Source organism: Macrobrachium nipponense, chromosome 21 (genome assembly GCF_015104395.2).
Source record: "Macrobrachium nipponense isolate FS-2020 chromosome 21, ASM1510439v2, whole genome shotgun sequence".
Taxonomy (NCBI): domain Eukaryota; kingdom Metazoa; phylum Arthropoda; class Malacostraca; order Decapoda; family Palaemonidae; genus Macrobrachium; species Macrobrachium nipponense.
In genome coordinates this window covers 77,802,284-77,821,926 of record NC_087212.1, presented here as the reverse complement: position 1 = coordinate 77,821,926, position 19,643 = coordinate 77,802,284, and the positions used below count along the sequence as shown (strand labels likewise).

General features: G+C 41.6%; 1 protein-coding gene across 8 annotated transcripts in view; it reads left to right on the top strand.

The window, feature by feature from the left end:
• Positions 1-19,217, top strand: part of LOC135198189 (zinc finger protein 260-like) — a 57,668-nt gene extending 38,451 nt beyond the window's left edge. For all 8 annotated transcript variants that reach the window (XM_064225755.1, XM_064225758.1, XM_064225760.1 and 5 more), the window contains one exon: positions 16,616-19,217. In XM_064225755.1, the coding sequence (XP_064081825.1) occupies positions 16,871-19,177 (2,307 nt within the window). In that variant the 5' untranslated portion in view covers positions 16,616-16,870 and the 3' untranslated portion in view covers positions 19,178-19,217. The remainder of the gene's footprint in view (positions 1-16,615) is intronic.
• Positions 19,218-19,643: the final 426 nt, after the last annotated feature.

Here is a 19,643-nt window from a genome sequence, read left to right as displayed (position 1 = left end):
ATTCGTGTTAGTGATTTCGCTTTCTTTGTACTGTAAGTTACTTTATTGTGTTGTGTTAACTTAATTACTTACATTATTAGCCATGGGTCCCAAGAATGTTGCTGAAGTTCACGGAAAGAAGAGGATGCTTTCTATGGAGAACGAAGAATGAGATAATCAAGAATTGTGAATGTTTTCTGCCATTTATTAATATGTTTCATAAAGTTTAGTGTTAATGTTTTGTCATTTTTAATGTGTTTCGTAAAGTTAAGTGTTCATGTTTTCTGCCATTTGTCCACTTCCTCTGTCGTCACTTTCAGGTATCGCCTAACTCAAAAGGTAAGGTTCCACATTTTACTACATACGTATGTACATGTACATACAGTATTTCTTGTACCCTGTACACTAATACACTTTATTTACAGGTACAGCCATGGTTATGTTAGGCATTGAACGGTCCAAATTGTTGTATTTCATTGTTTATTGGTCAATTTAGCTTTATTATAATATTTACTGTGGTGTTTTTGTAGGGCTTGGAACAAATTAGGCAGTTTACATGTAAAACGTAGTTCCAGATATGAAAAAATCAGGTTATGAAGGCCGCTTCGGAACGGATTAATTTCGTAACCTGAGGCACTACTGTATTGTTTCTCCTTGGTTGAGATTCAAATACTGATGAGAAACATGTGTCTTGCCATCATAGGGACCTCGGTCTCTAGAAGGCAATTGACTATCGTCTGATGTGCACATGCCTCGCGAGAAACATCATCTCGTCTCTCAACGTCGTCAGCGAACAAGATAGACGGTTTGTATGGTTATTCTCGGAATAACCCTTCAAAAGGCGGGTGTCATCTTGTGACTACATGACTACGTCTCGGATGCTTGACAGCGCAGTCAGTTGACATCTCTGTTGACAAGTCTGAGCCCTTCATGATCTGCTCTGTGGACTTTGTATTGGTTGATGCAAATCAGTCATTACTTTGTCTTATTGGTGTGTTGCTGTCTGTACCCATGAAGGATCGACACCCATCATTGAGTGTCGGTGTCTTTATCCACTGCAGACTGCCATTGCAGAAGTGTCCAATGACATGTCTTTTTCCAAGTCTTATGAGATCGTGAGAGACTTCTCTGCAGTTGGATAGTCCAGTGGATGGGTACATTTCATCACTGAAAAATATGTCGGACAGGAAGATAGATGAGGTCTCATTGCGACCATCTTTATATCTTTCTTCGGGTCTGCCCACAGGTCCTTGGAACCTCCATTCCTTGGACCGGTGGTGGATGCTTGCAGGTTGTGTTTGCTTGCCCGGCTCCTTCAAGAGGGCAAGTTGCATCTCGCCTGTGGTGTGCAGTTCTAGAGGTGAGAAGGATGTGAGAATGACTGGCCTCTCCCCCTTTCCCACCTCGTCCGTCTACTCCTCTTCCTTCGGGTTGAGGATAGGACTCGAACTTACAGTGGCTGGTTGGGCGATTGATGCGGTAGGCGTACACATTGAGCTTCCTTTCTATTTTTCTTATCAGAATCATAGAAGCAATCCCACTCCTTCCTCTAGCAAGGGGAGGAAGGAGACCAGCAAAAATGCAAACCCTTCTCAGAACTTTGCATTAATGCCTCTGACTAAAATATTCTTCCCAGCCCTTTTTCGGATGGGTTACAATTCCTCACTCATTTTGAAAAGGCCCAGAAGTCTGACTCTTGATCATGCAGCTCCAATATGCCGATCAAGTTGTCAGAGGCAGGGCACTCCTCCTCGCTTTTACGACCAGGAGGAATAGCCCAAGTGTGCAGAACTCCAGTCAGTTCTAGAGGCTCATTCACATTCCTCCCACCAATCAGTGAGTCTCCTTATGTAAGGGACCGAGGGTTTGTATGTCATGTAGGAACAAATCACAATTTGTGAAAGTAAATTGTATTTTTCCTTTACATTTATGCCCGCCTCATGCCACCCCTCAATCTGATCCTAGGCTGAAAGGCAAAGTGGAGTGTTTACATCCGGGTGGGCAGGCCTATCCGCCTAGCAGACTAGTTACTGCCTAACCACCTTGTTCAAGAATTTAACGGCCGTAATTCCAACTATGCTGAAAGTAATTCCTTATGTAAAGGACCTCTGGTTTGTGTAGTTAGGAAAAATACAATTTACTTTCAAAAATTGTGGTATCAATAATACATAAAGTTGAAGATGACAAATAAAACTATTAAACTTACTTAAAAATAGGCAAAAAATAAATTAGTCATCAGGAAGACTGCTGAAGTGCTACTGATGATGCATAGTCTCAGCAAAAAAAAAAAAATTCATTCTCAATAACTCATGACTCCCAGAAGCAAATACCACTGCCAAATGTATGATTTAGCATGAGATATCTCGAAGAAGCCTTAAAACAACACTGTGGATCACGAGTCATCTTGTATTAGTCATATACTATTAGCATTTAACTTTTTTATAAGAGCTCTTGTAGGAAAGTTGAAAAGAAAGATCGTAGACCTTGAGCTTTCGTCTTTATTGGTTACTGTGATCATGTCTTGAAATAAAGACGAAAGCTCAGGGTCTATGATCTTTCTTTACAACTTTTCCTGAGAGAACCTATTATATTTATATGCCACAGGACCATTGTGGTATAGAATGAATTTAACTTTTTTTACAAGATATTTCGTGGTAAGTCCAAAATTTTTAAAACACTGATCACGAGATATCTCTGGTTAGTCTTGTAAGGGGTTAAAAGTATATTAGATAATAGTTTGAGGTATACTTTTGGTGTTTGAACTATTGAAATAAGCAGTTATATAAGTTTTTAGAGGGTAGTCTGGTATTTGAACTATTTCGATACCAGTTTTAAGCATTTTAGAAGGGGATGTATTCGCATATTTAAGCTATTTCTGGGTGCGTTCGTGGTCCGTATCTTCCGAGAGAGAGAGAGATCTGATGTTTACAGTTGAAGTCTCACCACATAGCCTGGGATGAAACTTGACTTGACAGGCTGGGGAGGAGAGTATAAGTATAACCGTGTGGTGCTTATTTTTACAGTGATTAGAGATGAAATCTCAACACTGATAAAATATTCTCTTGTGCACTGTTATATTTGTGATAATCATAGACTTTGTAATGAAGTACAGTTCAGTGAATCAGATAAATAAAAAATATGGCAACATGTACCTATAGTGAAAACAATTACTGTACAGTCAACCCCGTATTCCATTCTCAGTATTCCCAGACTCGCCTATTCGCGGATTTTTCTGTGGAACCTTCCTATAAATTATTTGTGAAAAATCAGCAGTTCACAGACTTTTGTAGAGAAATATTTACTAATTTGTGTATTTTGATGTTATTTTCATGACTAAATACCTTTTTTATGATAAAAAAATTATTTATGAATGTTCAAGTAGTATGTCTCTCTCTCTCTCTCTCTCTCTCTCTCTCTCTCTCTCTCTCTCTCTCTCTCTCTCTCTCTCTCTCTCTCAGGTGAGAGAAGTTTTGTGTGTGCATGTTTATTTATTTTACATGATAAATGATTTACCTAATAATAAGTAGTACTAATTTTCAAATAATAATAATATAATATAATAATAATAATAATAATACACTATTAGTACAATATGTATTTCTATAGTAAGTTATTTTTTAAAAAATTAAAGAAACAGAATTCATCTTTCATCTTTTTCCTCAAAGTTGTGAAGTGAGAGGGGAGAATGGGTCTGTCAGAAATGTTACATTACTTGACAGAAACTGACCATGGGTTCAAATTGTTGCCAATCCCTGATCAACTCATTTCTCTCTCTCTCTCTCTCTCTCTCTCTCTCTCTCTCTCTCTCTCTCTCTCTCTCTCCTCTCTCTCTCTCTCTCTCTCTCTCTCTCTCCAACCTTGTTGGCTGATTTACTGGTAACCACTACTTGCTCTGTTATTGCTGAAAGGGTTAGAGGTTACATATGTACATTGTATAATATAAAATAATAATTTACAGTACTAATTTTCAAATAATATTAAGTTTAATGAGCTTAAATAACATTAAATACAGGCAGTCCACTGTTATCGGTGGTCTCAGTTAATGGCTATCCGGTTTTATGGTGCTTGTCTAGCCCCATAAAATCGGCAATTTAAGGTTTCATAACGGGCCAAGTTTTGGTCATCAGCGCCATAAGGTGCCGATAATATATTGAGTTGTGATGCATAACATACCCAACAAAGGCCCCATAAATCGCAGTTTCAGTTAATGGCGGTTTTCACTTATCAGCATCCTGCTGAGAACAAAACCCTCGCCGATAACCAGGGAGTGCCTCTAATGAGAAAATTCTCTCTCTCTCTCTCTCTCTCTCTCTCTCTCTCTCTCTCTCTCTCTCTCTCTCTCTCTCTCTCTCTCTCTCTCTCTCTCTCTCTCTCTCTAGTATGATAAATAAATGATTTACCTAATTAATTTTCATGCATTACTATTAAGATTATTAAAAGAAATAGCAATTTCCAGTCTTTTTATCCACTTCGAGGAAGGTGGAGGGGGAGTAAATGACAGTTGTTCGTATGCAGAACAAACCTTGCAGTCTTCACAATAAAATAATATAGTGCCAGCTGGAAACTGGTTAAAAAACAATCAAAGATTGTAAAGCAAGGAATTTTACTGGCGTACAATTGTGTTCTTCCCATCTGTGCAGGACCAGTCATGATTGCCATCTTGTCTCTTTCATGTCTTTTTGGTGGGGGAGGGGCATTAGTCATATGGCTCGCTGCCTTCCCTTTATCCTTACAGATATGTAAATATGATTCTTTTTGCTCTCACAGGATAGAAGATATTTTCTTTCCTGAGGGAGAGAGCCTGTTATTTGTTTCTTTACAGGCGCTACATTTTTCAGCCCTGCTTCTCACACGGAAGTCTGGCAGCGACTACGTTCCACTCAGAACTTGGGACCCCTCTGTTCGCTTCCCTCTGACAGAGATGCCACTTCACTAATTTGGGTATGCTCATTGGTGCTGTGAAGAGCGAGTTTGGAACCCAGTCAATCCTGTTGGCACTATGTTCCTTGCTGTCATCAGAGCTCCTTCTTTGCTCGCCGACAATACTGTGTCATCTTGTGGGGATACCAACCTTACAAATGGCTTTTCTGATGTGTGGATATCGTCTCCCTCTGATGTTTTGTTATTCAGTGATGTTCGACTTAGTACTCCCTTTAGTCATATGTAATAAAATTGTAGTACAGTTTTGTTTGAATGTTTTTCTGTACTTATATGCATTGTTTTCTCTCTCTCTCTCTCTCTCTCTCTCTCTCTCTCTCTCTCTCTCTCTCTCTCTCTCTCTCTCTCTCTTTGTAAGAGTAGTATGCTGTGTGACTTCATGGATCGGTGCTGCATTCAATTGAGGGGCAGGCTCTCTTCCACTTCCTTTGGTGATGGATTTGCTTGGTAAACTCTTCGCTATTCTTCATGTATACGTATCCTGGGGAGGCCCTCCTGTTGCTGTAGGAGATGAAAGATCTTTTCGCCATCTTCACCACCAGTGAGGCCTTTGACTCGGGCTACCAGTCCAAATGACGTAATGTCACTCTCAGTATACTTCTCCGCCTGTGACTTCAGCTTTGGTGATGTCTCTCCCACCTCCTGTTGCCGTGATGTCACTCCCAGCCTTCTCTATGACATCATAGCAGTTGGGTGTCAACCCATCAGAAGTGTTCTTGCAAGAGGTGTTTGATTGGCTGGACTCCTTTGTTTAGTAGTGTATGCCCCAAGGTTTCAAGCAGGAGGCATCATAGGGCAAGGACTCCATTGCCTTCTCCTCCTCCTCCCACTCATTCTTGAGTTGGATGTTGGAAAATTTGGGACTTTGAGGCTTCTGAGAGTGAGAGAGGTGTTGCACCATCTTCCCAGCATGGACGTGACTTTCCCCTTCAAGTAAGTGGATGTGTTCCAGTCCGTGTTGATGTTCCCTCGCATCAGAGTTCTCAGGCTGGTTCTTCATCTCCTCAGCCTGTTCGAGTTCTTCGCATGATGAGAAGGCTCCAATTTAGGGGTCAAAGATGAACACGTCTTTATATGTGTTTCATTGCACATCTGTGTACGTGATGGTGGTCCTACTCTCGCCGTTCGTCTTCCAGAGTCAGGGTTTGAGAGACTTCTAGGCAAAGAGTGATCTTCCCACTGACGTTCTCACTTTTATTGTTCTACATGGTTGTGACTCGTTGCACGTCTGTGTAGATAATGGCGGTCCTACTCTTGCTGTTTCTCTTCTAGAGTCAAGGGTTGAGAGACTTCTTGGGAAAGAGTGATCTTCTTCTCACCTGATGTTCTCATGTGGATTGTTCTACATATCACGACCTTGTACGTGATCGAGGTCCTACTTTCTTCGTGCTCCTTACAGAGTAGTGTCAAGAGACTTCTAGGCAAGGGTGGTCCTCTCCCTGACTTTCATTTGTAGATTGTTCTACATCATAGGACAGTGTACTTATGTCATCGTGTGTCTATGTTCGTGATTCATCGCATGTCCATATACGTACATGATTCATCCCATATTTGTGTATGTGGTTCATTGCACATCCATGTACGTGGTTCATTGCACGGCTGCATTTGTTTCTTCCTTTTGAAGGTGAATTTAGGTTATTATTCCATTATTCAAGACCGTAGTTCTTCTGGTGGAAGAGATGATGACCTACCCAACAATAATTTGGAACATCTGTGCAATGCCTTTTACCTGCAGCAAGGGTTGATGGACTTTTCCAGAGCAAGTCAATAGATTCATTCAATCAAGCCATCTGGCGTTCACTGGGATTCAGTCTAGTCCAAGAAGGCTTCAGGGAAAGGAAGGTAAGGGACTGCTGGCCTTTCTGACTTAGCCTAGCCTAAGTGATTGAGTTCTTAGCCTAACAAGTGGTTGAGTTCTTAGCCTGGCATAGCCTAGCGAGTCGAACCTACCTTAACTATCTTAACCTAGCCTATGGGTTGAGTTCTTAGCCTAGCTAGTCGAACCTGCCTTATTATCTATCTTAGCCTAGCCTAGCTAGTTTGAATCTACCTTAACCATCTTCCTAGCCTAAGTAGTTGACTTAACCTTGCAAGTGGTTGTGTTCTTAATCTAGCTTAGCATAGTCTAGTTAGTTTGAACCTTCCTTTTCATCTTAGCTAAGCCTAAGTGGATAGGTTCTTAGGCTAGCCTAGTCTAGCCTACAATGGGTGAGCTAGTTTGAACCTTCCCTTATCGACTTAGCCTAGCCCAGGTGGTTGGGTCCTAGGTCTAGCCTAGACTGTTCAAACATATCTCTCCAGCTTTTCATAGCCAAAGTGTTGGATTTTTTAGCCTAGCCCAGCTGCTTTGAGCTTAGGTTTTTTTGGGGGGTATACTCTTCAAATTCCCAGATGTTCTGCTTCTTGATTCTGCAAGAAGATTTCCCCATTCTTCAAGAGTTTGGGATTGGGTTGGGTTTGATTCCTAGCTTAACCTACCTTTTCAGCCAAGTAACCAGATTAGTAATAAGTAACTGATATCTTGGTGTTCTTATCTTCAAATAAATTAAAATCCATCTTAGCTTTGAGATACGTTGCTCAGGAATGCCACCTTGGTGGTTCCTTAGTCAAGAGGGGGTAGGGGTTGTGCCCTATCATATGACGTCTCCTTTGATGAGTAGCATACTGATCTTGTGTCATCATAAGGGATCACCTCATAGGAGATCTCCTTTGTTGAAGATGCACATTTCCTGGGCAGCTCAAGGACTTTTCCCCAATCTACAGTGCAATCACTTTGACAATATATAAGTTGATGGTAGGATATTCAGAATGTATCTGTGCTCAGTATTTTGTCATAGACCATCCCCTTGGGGTATCCTTTTATCTTTTCTGTCTGCTTGGAAAGACCTGTGTTAGACCTCTTCTCTGTGACAGAGGCTAGAGGTCTTAATTTCATGGTCCTAGACTTGTTCATTGGAGAAGACTCCTTTCTGCTGCCAGAGCCACTCATTAACAGTTGGGGTGCACCCAACAACTGTGGAGCTCATGGCTAGATAAATTCCAGGCAGGAGGAATGTGGTTGTCAACAAGCTAAGTCATCGGAGGAAAGTCCTAGGTATGGAGTGGTGCCACGTTCTTCAACAGGAAGCTGGAGGTCAACTTCTCAGTGGTACCGGATCCTCTTCCTCTGGCAGAGGATGATCTACAGCATCCTTGGGACAATTTTGAGGTGTACGCCTTCTCTCCATTCTAGACGCCTGATCCGTCAGGTCCTGGACAGAGTTATGAGTTCCATGAATCACAGGATGACCTTGGTGGCACCTCTGTGGCCACAGGAAGAGTGGTTCCGAGACTTTCTATATATGGCTAGAAACTGTCAAGTATCTCCTGAGAGCGAGAGGCTTTTTTCGCCAGACAGCAGGTCAGATGTCCAGCTATCTCAGGAGGTCTTCTTCAGTGGTTTACCAGGGCAAGTGGGCCATCAACTGTGGTGGGGGTTGTTGAGTTTTGAACAATCCACTCAAGCTCCATTCAAGCCATAACATTGATCATCAGTCAAGAATCTGACTTTAAAGACAGTTTTCCTGTTGGCCTTGTCCTCCCCATGATTAACTGAAGGCACAATTGCTGAGCTGCAATATAGTGGGGACCTGCTGTATTCACTAATTACTGTATTTTCATTTTCTTTTCATGACTAAATACATTTTCATTTATGATAAAGAAACGATTTATATTAATTTTCTAATATTAATATTAATGTCAACAGCAAAATATCAATAAAATGTATTCAGCTGTCTCCTGATTTGTTTTGCTGATGTACAGTAAACCCCCCATATTCATGGACTCCAGATTCACAGAAAATTCGCCTATTTGTGGTATTTTTCTATGAGAAATATCTACAAATTCCTTTTTTTTATTATCAGTTTTTTCATAAAATGTACTTTGATAACACTATATATTTAAATAAAAGTTAAAAAAAATTTTTGTGGGTTTTCCTTGAGTTTGATCTAACTAAATAGCCAGGTTTAAGTACTTTTATAGGGTTTCAACTATTCACAGATGCTAGCTATTCAGGGGTGGGGGTTCTGGTACACATCCCCCACAAATACGGGGGCAAACACTGCAATGTACATATCCTTTAATAAATGAGTGTGCATACATATGTACATAATACAATGGTTTACTAATTTTCAAATATTATTAGTATTATATTAATGTAAACAGCATATTATCAATAAAATGTTATTTCACTTACAGAATCCATTTATGTACTTTTATTATAGTATTGATATATTATCATCGCAATATGTACAAAAAACCGATCATCCAGCCATTTATAATATTTATGTTCTCAGAATCAGCAGATTGAGTCCACTACCAAAAGAATGAGGAAAATAGTTTTTAATTGCTAAAAGAAATGAATATATTAATGTTTTAGGATGATAGTGTAAGGTATATTTGGTGTTTTAACTATTAAAATAGGCAGTTATAAGCAGTTTAAACTATTAAAATAGGCAGTTATAAGCATTTTTAAAGGGGGATACGAACATATGGCAGATTTCACCTTATGGGTGTGTGTGTTCCTTAATCCCAGTGATTTCTGGGAGTTAACTGTAATTTTGGCAAATGTTTGTAGTGTCCACTGTTAACTTCAGCAAAAGCTATGTAAGGCAATGGTTTGTATTTGTGAATTAAGTGAATTTAAATATTATTTGTTCATACACAAACAAACCTTCGGTCTTAACAATAGGATAATTTTCTAGCGCCTAGCTGGATCCGGTTAAAAATCAGAAATGAAAAAGCAAGAAATCTTGTGAGATCTGGCAACGCATGTGTATATCGGGTGAAAACTGGTCAAAGACCGTGCACCCACACCACCGCTTTTAGTCATTTTCTTAACCACCTTGGTGAGAGTTGCGGTTGCCCTCTCTCGACTTTTTACCCAGTTGTTTGCCTGTTTTCACTATATTGATTATCTGTGTGTGTGCTTGTGTTCATATGGCTTCCTGTACTTCTCTGCCTCGCCAATGTATTTGTTGGGAACTCAAGGTTTCCAGTGTTCTCATTTCCTTGCTTCTTCAGCAACAGACCCACACTCCACATGCAGTAGGTTGTCGTGTTAATGTTTGTACCCCTGCCCGGAATGTCATGCGTGGTCTAGAGCGCAGTGGAAGTTATTTTACAGTAAGAGGGAGCATTGTGGAGTTTCAACCCTTCCTTCAAGGGAAGGGTTTTCATCGTCTCACCCTGATGCTTTGTTTTCTTCTGCAGTCACACCCCATGACGCTAGAGTTGTTGTGCCTGTGGCTCCTTCCTTTTCTTCCATCGATTCGTCATTGGAAGTTCTGGGGGCCCTCAGGCTGATTTAATGTGTAATGTCGCCCCCTCTTCCTTGGGAGTTAATTTGCTTCCTGCAAGGGAGGAGCCTATTTCATCAGTTTCTTATATTTCAGGTTCGAAGGCATCCAAAATGGTGACGCTCTGGGCATTGCTTGGGCTGCGGGGTTTACCTTCCTTGAAGGGTTTGCTGATGCATTTCATGGATGCTTGCCTCCCCAGCTCTCCCTCCTCTCCCTGGCCTTCTCTACGTCGGTGCCCAAGGTTAGCGATTTTGTATTGCTCCGCGAGAGAGGCTTGCTGCTAGCTTTGGCCAGGGGGAGGCCGTGATGTCTCTCATAGCGCCGCTGGTGACTTCACTTCCATCGGTGACATCACTCCCAGTTCCGACAATGTCGTCTCCCTGCTACGTCAGCATCGTTGGTTGGGGCTGCTGCACTGCCTTGCTCCTCTGTGTCGTCATCGTTTGCTCCCGTGATGTCATCGCTGCCATCCAAGACGTATCCTCTTCCTTCCGTGTCATCTGCGTCCTCTCTTGTGGATCTGTCTGAGGCTTTATGTCAGGCAGTTCTTAAGAGATTGGACTCTGTTTTGAAAGATAGGTTTGCTGCCTTGTTGGATGAGAAGGCTGTGAGCAAGTGTGTTGTGTCACCCCCCCCTCCCCCTCCCCCTCCCCCTCCCCCTCCCCCTCCCCCTCCCCTCCCCCTCCCCCTCCCCCTCCCCCACTCCTGCCAAGAGGATGTGTAAGGAATCAGTGCTGTCATCCTCTCCTCCATCAACCCCATCTCCGCCGCGTCGGCGTGTCAAGCATTGGAGGGTTAAGGACTTTGCCTTTTCTTCATTGACGGGTGAGGAGCAGCACGTCCATGTTCCTGAGAGTGTTGGTGTTTCATCCCCAGTGCATTCTGCTATGGCTGTGTCGTCTTCTTCTTCGAGACACGAGTGTGTTGCAACTTCGCACGTATGTGCGCACGTTGCTGATTCTTCTGCTTCTTCTGCTCCAGGTCCTATTCGTCGTCGTAAGGATCTTAGGGCGTCTGTGAAAAGATTGAAAGTTGTGAATGCGGAAGTAGTGCAGCGGGAGTGTTCGCCTCTCCCTCCCATTGATGCTGTTCAGGGTTCGACTCCGAGGAATTCTCGTTATGCATCAAGAGTTCGAGATGCTTCTCCGTCCACACGTACGTGCGTCTGCTTCATATGGACACGTACGTGAGTCATATCTTGCGACTGTTCGTAGTGTTGTTCCTAGTGTTGTGATTGGTTCATCGCAGGAGTTGGCACGTGGCCCCAGTCCGGTCAGGTCTGCTGGCGCTTCAGGTTCTTTGGCTGCTGGGTCTACAGTTGGTTTGCATGAGGAAGGCATGTTGGATAAGCCTGCATCTTCTTCTCTTTGTCGGTCTCCATTGTCGGAGCAGGTGGAAGACATGCAAGACTTTTTGTCCTCCTTTACAGAGGTTGTTGATCTCATTCATGGGTTCAACAATTTAGAGAGTAGGACTCAGGCTTGGCCGTCTTTCATTCCTATGTGCTTGGAAGCCTAGCTGAGGGCTACGCAAGATCCTAAGTCGTCGTTTCAGCTTCCCTTATCGGGGCATGTCCAGTCGGTCTTGCAAAAGGTGAACGCTTCTGTGTCAGATCGAGACGGGTCTCTTTGGTCAAGGGGTTCCTCCACCACTCACAAGGGCATAGGAAATATTATGCTACTAACTCTGTCTGCTTGTTGCTTCGTCATCTTAACCCAGACGTTATACGTCTCAAGCCAGGGTTGACTTTGGAACAGGTAAGGACGGTGGTGCTGTCCTTGTCTCTGTAAGATCCCCTGGCTTTGGAGTCTATGGCAGCCTCCATGTTCCAGACAGTGTCATGGTTGGGCTTGTGGTCGACGGCCATTGCCAAGATTGTGTCTGACTGGTCCCCGGAAGGGTTGGTGAATGCATCTTTTCTTGCCAGTTTGTTGCAGTCTGGGGGAAAGGCGTTCTCGTATCTTGCACATCCTGGTATCAATTTGTGGGCTAATCTTCTGATCAGAAGGGATGCGGCATTGTACAGGATGGCAAGATCGGTTGACCCTGAGTCCTTGTTGGTGCTCAGGAATGGGGATCTTTTAGAATCTCGGTTCATGTTCCTCGGACTGAGCTGGAGGACGCGATAGATCGATGGTGAGCTGACACGAAGGACAAGTTGATGCACCAGGCTGTCTAAGTCGGAGTCTCGTTCTCGGAGACGTCCCGCCCCTCCTCCTCCTGTTCAGCTGCAAGTCCAGAGATCGCGCCTGGTAAGCCATTTACGAGTTCAGTTTTGGTGGGGCCCTCTCATTCAACTCAGCCTAAGTCAGAGGACCAGCGTCCCTTTCAGTCGCGCTCTCACAGGTCAAGGAGGGGCTCCAGGGATAGAAATAAAGGGGGTCGTCGATAGATTGGGCGCTTCTCCCTCTCCTTTGCCACGGATAGGTGGGGGCTGCCTGGCAGGCCAGTGGGCCAAGTGGCAGAGTTATGGGGCAGAGAAGTGGGTAGTAGTTGCCTTTCGGGTTGGGTATCTACTACCATTCGACTTCTCTCCCCTGCTCTCGGACAGACCTCTGCTCAGGCGAGTGTATCCCCCAAATTCTCCGAGTTCTTAGCTCTCCAGGAGGAAGTGCAGAAAATGCTGAACAAAGGTGCAATAGAGGAAGTGGTGCGTCCATCTCTGGGGTTTTATAGTCACATCTTTTTGGTGTTCAAGGTGTCAGGGGGATGGAGACCTGTGATCTACTATCCACCTTAAATCATTTTGTCAGGAAGACAAGGTTCAAGATGAGACCCCATGATCAGTGTTGGCAGCTGTGAGGGAAAATGACTTCATGCTGTCAATAGATCTAAAGGACACGTACTTCCAGATCCCTAATCATTTGTTGTCCAGGAAGTTCCTTCGTTTCTCTCTCGGAGATGACGTCTTCGAGTTCAAAGTCCCATGCTTTGGGTTGACCACGGCCCCTCAGGTGCTCACAAGAGTCTTCTCTCTCTTCTCAACTTGGGGCCATGCTCAAGGGATCCGTTTGCTGAGGTACCTTGACTACTGGTTGGTCTTAGCGGGTTCCAGAGAGAGGCTGCTGCAGGACAGAGATCGCCTGCTTTGATTTTGTCTGGAACTTGGCATCTTGGTGAACCTAGAGAAGTCAAACTTGTACCCAGTCAAAGGGTTCTCTATCTAGGCATGCAACCGTATATCAGTCAACTCATCAGTGGCAGATTCTTCTGAGGATTTTGTCTTCTCTGGAGAAGCTGGTTCCTCGTGGGCAACTTCATCTTCAATCTCTGTAATTGAGACTGAGAGACTTCTGGTCTCTGGCTGGGGACTCACCCTTGATAAGGGTACCTCTGTCTCCAGAAGTTAGAGAGCTTTGTTGGTGGTTGGACGATCAGAATCTCTTGTAGGGTGTTCTTCTGCATTCTCTTCTGCTGGACTTCCTTCTGTTTTCAGATGCCTCCCTCACAGGTTGGGGCGCTCACTTAGGTGGCCTCATTACTTCGGGCATTTGGAGATTGGAGGACAGACAGCACCATATCAACGTCTTAGAGTTAAAGGCAGCCTTTTTAGGTCTGAAGGAATTTTGGGAGAAAGTAGAGGGACATTCTGTTGTTCTCATGTGGTTGCTTATGTGAACAAGCAAGGGGGACTGCCTTGACAGTCGAGATTCAACAGTGGGTGGTCAGCAGTTCGGTGGAGCTCTCAGCCAGGTATATCTGAAGCAAAAGGAATGCAGTCACAGACAAGCTCAGTCGTCGGGTTCAGGTCCTAGGCACAGAATGGTCTCTTCATCAGGCTGTGGCAGACAGGCTCTTCTAGGTTTGGGGGAGACCTATGCTAGACCTCTTTGCGACCCAGTTCAACAGGAAACTAGAGGTATTCTGTTCGGTGGTTCCAGATCCTCTGGCGTTAGCGGAGGATGAGTTCCAACATCCCTGGGACAACCTGGAGTGGATGCCTTCCCTCCGTCTTGTTTGATCTGCCAAGTCCTGAACAGGATGATGAGTTCACAGAGTCTCAGGATGACATTAATAGCTCCTCTGTAGTCGTAGGTGCCAAGGGAGATTCCTCCGTGGCGGCATCTTCTTTGTCAGCCGCATGTTGAAAGATTCCACCAGTCAGTAGAATCCCTGTCTCTTCACGGTTGGAGGCTATCAAGTATCTCTTCTGAGCGAGAGGCTTTTCTCAGAAGACAGCAGGACATATGTCCAGCAATCTCAGGAAATCTACCTCTGCCTTTTACCAAGGTAAATGGGCGATCTACTGTAATTGTTGTCGTGAACGGGATTTTTCTCCGCTCAGAACCTCTATTCAGTGCATAGCAGACTTTTTGGTCTTCCGCAGGGATGAGAAAGGCTTGTCTGTGTCCGCCATTAGAGGCTACTGGTCGGCCCAGAGTTTAGTGTTATGTCTTAGAGGTATCGACATCTCATCCTGGGAACTCTCCTTGCTTTTTAAGGGGTTTGAGCAGTCGTGTTCTCCAAGGGAGCTCAAGCCTCCAATGTGGCATGTTTCCTTGGTCCTGAGAAGTTTCACCAAAGCTCCTTATGAGCCTTTACGTTGTTCATCAGACAGGAACTTGGCATTCAAAATTATTTTCTTCCTGGCCTTGGCTTCTTCGAAGAGAGTGGGGGAGCTTCATGGCATGAGCTATGATGTGAAGCACACCAGGGGCTGGGGGTCAGTGTCCTTTGAATTTGTCCTTGAATTCATGGCTAAGACCCAGAATCCTTTTCCATTCCATCTCTAGATGACTTTGTGGGCGGTGATTCTCAAGAGCTCTTGTGTCCTGTCAGGGCTCTGCTTTGCTATCTTAAGAGGACACGACATCTTAGACCAGGTTGTCATAGGCTTTCTGTTAGCACAAGGCGTATGAAGAAAGAGGCGTCCAAGAATACAAACTCGTTTTGGTTACGTGAAGCTGTCAGACAGGCATATTTGACTCTTGATGATTCTGCCACCACATCTGTGCAGCCTAGAGCACATGGCTTCAGGGGTATTGATTCCTCTGGCTTTCAAGAAGAATTTTGCTATTCATAGAGTTTGGAGCACTAATATTTGGTTATGCCAGTCCATGTTCATCTCTTTCTATTTTAAGGATGTTGCCAACAGATCTATGGACTTTTTTTTCCTTAGGTCCTGTGTTGGCTGCCCAACAGATCGTGTAACTCATCGTTGCCCTTAACCGGGCAAGTTTGTATCTTACCTAGGATGAGTGTGTGGAAGAGAGAATGAATGAGTTGGCTGGTCTCTTTCTTTCTCTTGTTCCTTTCCTTCTTACAGGTGGGTTGAGGAATAGACATGTCATTTGCTGGACTGGTCTGATACAGGTGAGTAGGTAGTCATACTGATAGTTTGGTTGCTTTTTGTTCAAATAGTCAAACCCTCTATTCAGTAGCAGGGGGGAGTGAGGAGTAATAACGAACCCTGATGCATTGTTTGTTATTGAACAGTCAGAGTTTTTCTTTAGTTCCCTACTGCAATGAATCTTCCCATCTTCCCATATATCATTGTATGTAACCCAGTGGCTGAGTTGTTGGATATCACTATTTAGCTTCTCAGGGGCATCAGTCCCTCTCCTGTAGATATTTTTTTTGGAGTTGGACTGGTGAGTAGGCCCCCAGCCAGTTTAGGATGTCTGTACCTCCCACCAAGTATAAGTTTATCCTATTGTTAAGACCGAAAGTTTGTTCGCGTATGAACAAATGACAAATTTTCTGAGACAATTTGTATTTTTCATGGCTACAAACCTGAGGTCTCAACATTTTACTGCCCACCTCTAGCCACCCCTTTGTCTTCTTATGACATCCTTGGTTGGGAAAGACTAAACGCAGTGGCGTGAGTGCACAGTCTTTGACCAGTTTTCACCCAGTATACGCATGCGTTGCCAGATCTCACAAGATTCTTTGCTTTTTCATCTCCGATTTTTAACCGGATTCAGCTAGGCCCTAGAAAATTATCCTATTGTTAAGACCTCAGGTTTGTAGCTATGAAAAATACAAATTGTCTTGGAAAATTTGTTATTTTCTCATAGGTTGCTAGTGAATTTCTGAGTTTTATTATGTAAAGGTGCACTCCAAGGGAACTTTTCTTTTTAATAATGAATTTTATATACTCTGCTCTTTATGATAGCTATGAAATACAGTAGTGCACTATGATTTTTTTCTTAATCTGTGTTGGTTGTAGATTATAGTTCCATGAACTGGTAATAAGGAAATATCTAAATTGAAAGTGTTACATAAACAAGATTTTGAGGAGAGATACTTTTAGATTGAGGTTTTGCAAAGCCTAATATGGTAAATGAAAAATTTTATCAAGCTGGATGGTAGGCCTAAAATTTTTTTCTCTTTATTAAAATGAAATAAATACTTTTCAGGGTCTCGATATTGAAGTGTTGTCATCATGTATATTCACCACATGAACGAGTATGGAGAGTATGTTTATTGTCAAGAAAATAAGATATTTTAGCATAAACAGAATTTAGAAATTTCTCATTTTCAGTGAGACTTCTGATAAGATTTTAAAAGGAATGTGTCTAATGCATTTTGAAATACGTACAAAATAGTGATAATTGTTTTTATGTGATAGTGTTTCAGAAGAAATTATAGTTAAAACATATTCCAGTGAAAAGATGTCTGTGAAGGGAAATTTTACCTGTACAGTTTGTTTGCGAACATTTGCTCTTAAGAGTAGCCTTCAAATTCATGAATTAAATCATAATACCGATTTCAAATCACACAGATGCTTGATTTGTGGGAGGCAGTACAGCCTCTTAGCAAGTTTAGAAACTCACATGTTGAATCATGGCCCAAAAGTACCTTATGAATGTTCAGAATGTGATGAAAATTTTTCTTCAAAAGGTGAATTGTTGGAACATGGAAAGGTACATGATGTGAACTGTGAAAATTTACAGTGTATTGTTTGTGAAGAATTATTTTCATCTGAGAATACGTTTAGAAAGCATTTAAAATCTCATATTAATAGAAAAACTTTTGAGTGTACTGTTTGTAATGAGACATTTGATGTGGAACAATTATTAAAATATCACCAGCTAAAACATGAGGTTAAAAGTAAAAAGTGCCCTTTTTGTACCGAAATATTTTCTTGTGAAACTGAATATACAGAGCATCTTAAAAGTCATGATTGTAAAGGTGATATTGTCAAATGGTCAAAAGATATTGAGTCTTCATTGCAGGATTTTCCCAAAGTGGAGGTAAACCCAGATCCTGTCTTTACTGGCAAGAACTGGGTATGTTCAGTATGCACGAAGGCCTTTAAATATAAAAAGCCTTACCATAAACATGTAGCAGCTCACATAGAGAAGGGAGAAAGATCTGAAAGTTTTGCAAAAGAGGTATCTAAAGAAGACATATCTTTAAGACGAGTGCGACATTCCTGTGAAGTTTGCAAGACATCATTTTCATGTTTAGACAGGCTTAGAAAGCACCTTGATCTTGAACTGTATGGATGTGAAATTTGTAATGTATCATTTTCATCTTGTAAAGATTTTAAAGAACATATAAAAAACCATTCATTGGACTGCAGTAAGTGTGGAAAAGTTTTTAGAAAACTTGGTCTATTAAAGCAGCACATTCTTATTCATACTGAGGCCCAGCATTGTGAGATTTGTAAAAAGACTTATCCCAATGAATGGAGCTTACGTCGTCACATGATGGCAATTCATGCAGACAACAGACATGTTCAGTGTGATTTGTGTGGAAAATTGTATGAAAAACGTTCCTTGAAGAGCCATATGATGACACATACAGGAGAAAGACCGTACAAATGTGAAGTATGTGGCGACAGTTTTGTACAAAGAGTTCATCTCCGAACACACATGAAAATTCATACAGGAGAGAAAAATTATTTTTGTGAAACTTGTGGCAAAATGTTTGCTTTGAAAAGTACTCTGGATGTTCACTGTAGAACTCACACTGGAGAGAAACCATACACATGTCCCATTTGTTACAAAAGTTTTGCCAGTTTAACATCGCTGCGGCAACATAGGAGAACTCATTTCCCAAGTGAGAAGTTTGCATGTGAAATTTGTGACAAAAAGTATGCTCAGAAGTTTCCATTATACCTTCATTATAGTAAAACTCACTCAGAAAGTGAATTGCACAGCTTAGATAAAGAACTGCAAAAAAAGATCTTCCATCATACTCGCAGAAATAGAGATTCCTCTGGTGATATAAATAAAAAGGAAGGAATTAAGAAATATGAATGTGGTTATTGTGGGAAAGTTTTCAGTGTTAAAGCTAATTTGCAGATACATGTTCTTCTCCACACTGGTCAGAAACCACATAAGTGTGAAGTATGTGGGAGAAGCTTCAGACTTAAGTATAGCCTGAAGATTCATAAGAGAACCCATACTGGTGAGCGTCCATATCAGTGTAATATATGTGAAAAGCGTTTTGTTCAATATACACACGCTAAGACTCACATGGTTCTACATACTGGTAAAAAACCATATTCTTGTCCTATCTGTGGTAAAGCTTTTGCTGATAAAAACAATCTTTCTGCTCATAAGAAGATACATTTGAAATATTCACCTGATGTGTATATCTCTAAGAGGCATTTTTGCCCCTCATGTGGAAGATCATTTCTTACAAAGAAAGACCTCATGTATCATGTTAGTGGTTGTTCAGTTGAAGAGTTTGGAACCACTCATAATGTTCATGAGGAAGTGAAAATTGAAGAGGATTTAGAAACATGTGCTAGTTATGAGTCTGTGGAATGTGTGGAAGGTCCAACAAAGAGTTTTGAGCATCTCATGACAGTGCCATCTATTGAATGTTCAACTAATGTCCCAATAGATTCCAACATTCAGTCACAAAAATCACAGGTCATCATGATAAGTTCAGAAGGTGTTGATGAAGTTCTTATTCATGAAGTAGATGATACATTTTTGGAAGATCTGGCCACAGTATCGAGTTAGTACCATGAGATTTTGACATTATTCGAGATATATATATATATATATATATATATTATATAATATATATATATATAATATAATATATATATATAATATAGTATATATATATAATATAATATATATATATCATATATATATATTACTATATATATTATATATATAGATAGATATATTATATATATATATATATATATATATATATATATCTATATATATATTATATTATATATATATATATATATATATATAAAGCCTTAAAATGACAAAAATGACAAGCTATTACCATTGTAAAAAGTTTTAACTTGTATTCTGTAATAAACTCATTTTGGACATGGGGCATTTTTTTTTACCTTTCATTATACAACTTTATGATGTGCTGCCCTCACCAGTCATACGTTAATTGCTTTGGCCCTGAATATCCTTGAAAAGTACTTTATGTTTGCTATACACATTAAGTTTCTTCATC